This window comes from Antrostomus carolinensis, unplaced genomic scaffold (genome assembly GCF_000700745.2).
Source record: "Antrostomus carolinensis isolate BGI_N321 unplaced genomic scaffold, ASM70074v2 scaffold35349, whole genome shotgun sequence".
Classification (NCBI taxonomy): Eukaryota; Metazoa; Chordata; class Aves; order Caprimulgiformes; family Caprimulgidae; genus Antrostomus; species Antrostomus carolinensis.
In genome coordinates this window covers 1-926 of record NW_010341188.1, presented here as the reverse complement: position 1 = coordinate 926, position 926 = coordinate 1, and the positions used below count along the sequence as shown (strand labels likewise).

The 926-nt window shown below is 61.4% G+C and overlaps 1 protein-coding gene across 1 annotated transcript; it reads left to right on the top strand.

Annotated features, from left to right (window-relative positions):
* Nucleotides 1-4: 4 nt before the first annotated feature.
* On the top strand, nucleotides 5-578 carry LOC104518042 (small conductance calcium-activated potassium channel protein 1; the record flags this gene model as incomplete). The annotated part of the gene is made up of 2 exons (XM_010176409.1): nucleotides 5-49; nucleotides 151-578. Coding segments are annotated over 2 exons (473 nt in total), but the record flags the coding sequence as incomplete, so codon positions are not given.
* Nucleotides 579-926: the final 348 nt, after the last annotated feature.

Sequence of the window (926 nt, the reverse complement as noted above, 5' to 3'; positions counted from 1 at the left end):
CGTCATCCTCCTGGGGCTCATCGTCATGTACCACGCCAGGGAGATCCAGGTGAGGGGCACCCACCGGTGGGTGCTCACCAGGACTGTGCCACCCTGGGGGTCCCACCATCACCCTTCCCTTTTCTCTCCCTCCCCCACCCCCCCTCACAGCTCTTCATGGTGGATAACGGTGCTGACGACTGGCGCATCGCCATGACCTACGAGCGCATCTTCTTCATCTCCCTGGAGCTGATTGTCTGCGCCATCCACCCCATCCCTGGCCAGTATTTCTTCACCTGGACGGCGCGGTTGGCTTTCACCTACGCCGCCTCGGTAGCCGATGCCGACGTGGACATCATCCTCTCCATCCCCATGTTCCTACGGCTCTCCCTGATCGGGCGCGTCATGCTGCTGCCCAGCAAACTCTTCACCGACGCCTCCTCCCCCTCCTCCCGCAGCATCGGTGCCCTCAACAAGATCAACTTCAACACCCGCTTCGTCATGAAGACCCTCATGACCATCTGCCCCGGCACTGTCCTCTTGGTCTTCAGCATTTCCTCATGGATCATCGCCGCCTGGACGGTCCGTGTCTGTGAGAGGTACGAGGGGTGGTCCCTGATGGGGTTCTTTTTTTGGGGGGGTGGAGGGTTGGGGTGCAGCTGAGGACACACGGTGCAGACCCCCAGGGGAATTTTGGGGGAGAGAAGATGCCCCTTGAAGAAGAGACCCCCTTGGAGAAGAAAGGGATCCCCACTCTCCAGGCAGAGCCTCCCTGGTGGGATCCTCACACGCTGGGTGATGGCCACAATGGTTTTGCCAAACCAAAGCGAGGTGGGGGCAGCTGGACCCCCAGCTTGTCCCCAGCCCTTTCCCAAGCCCACCCTGGGATGCAGCAGGACCCCCTCTCTGCCGGCTGGTCCAACCATGAGGATGTGGGGGTCTCACAG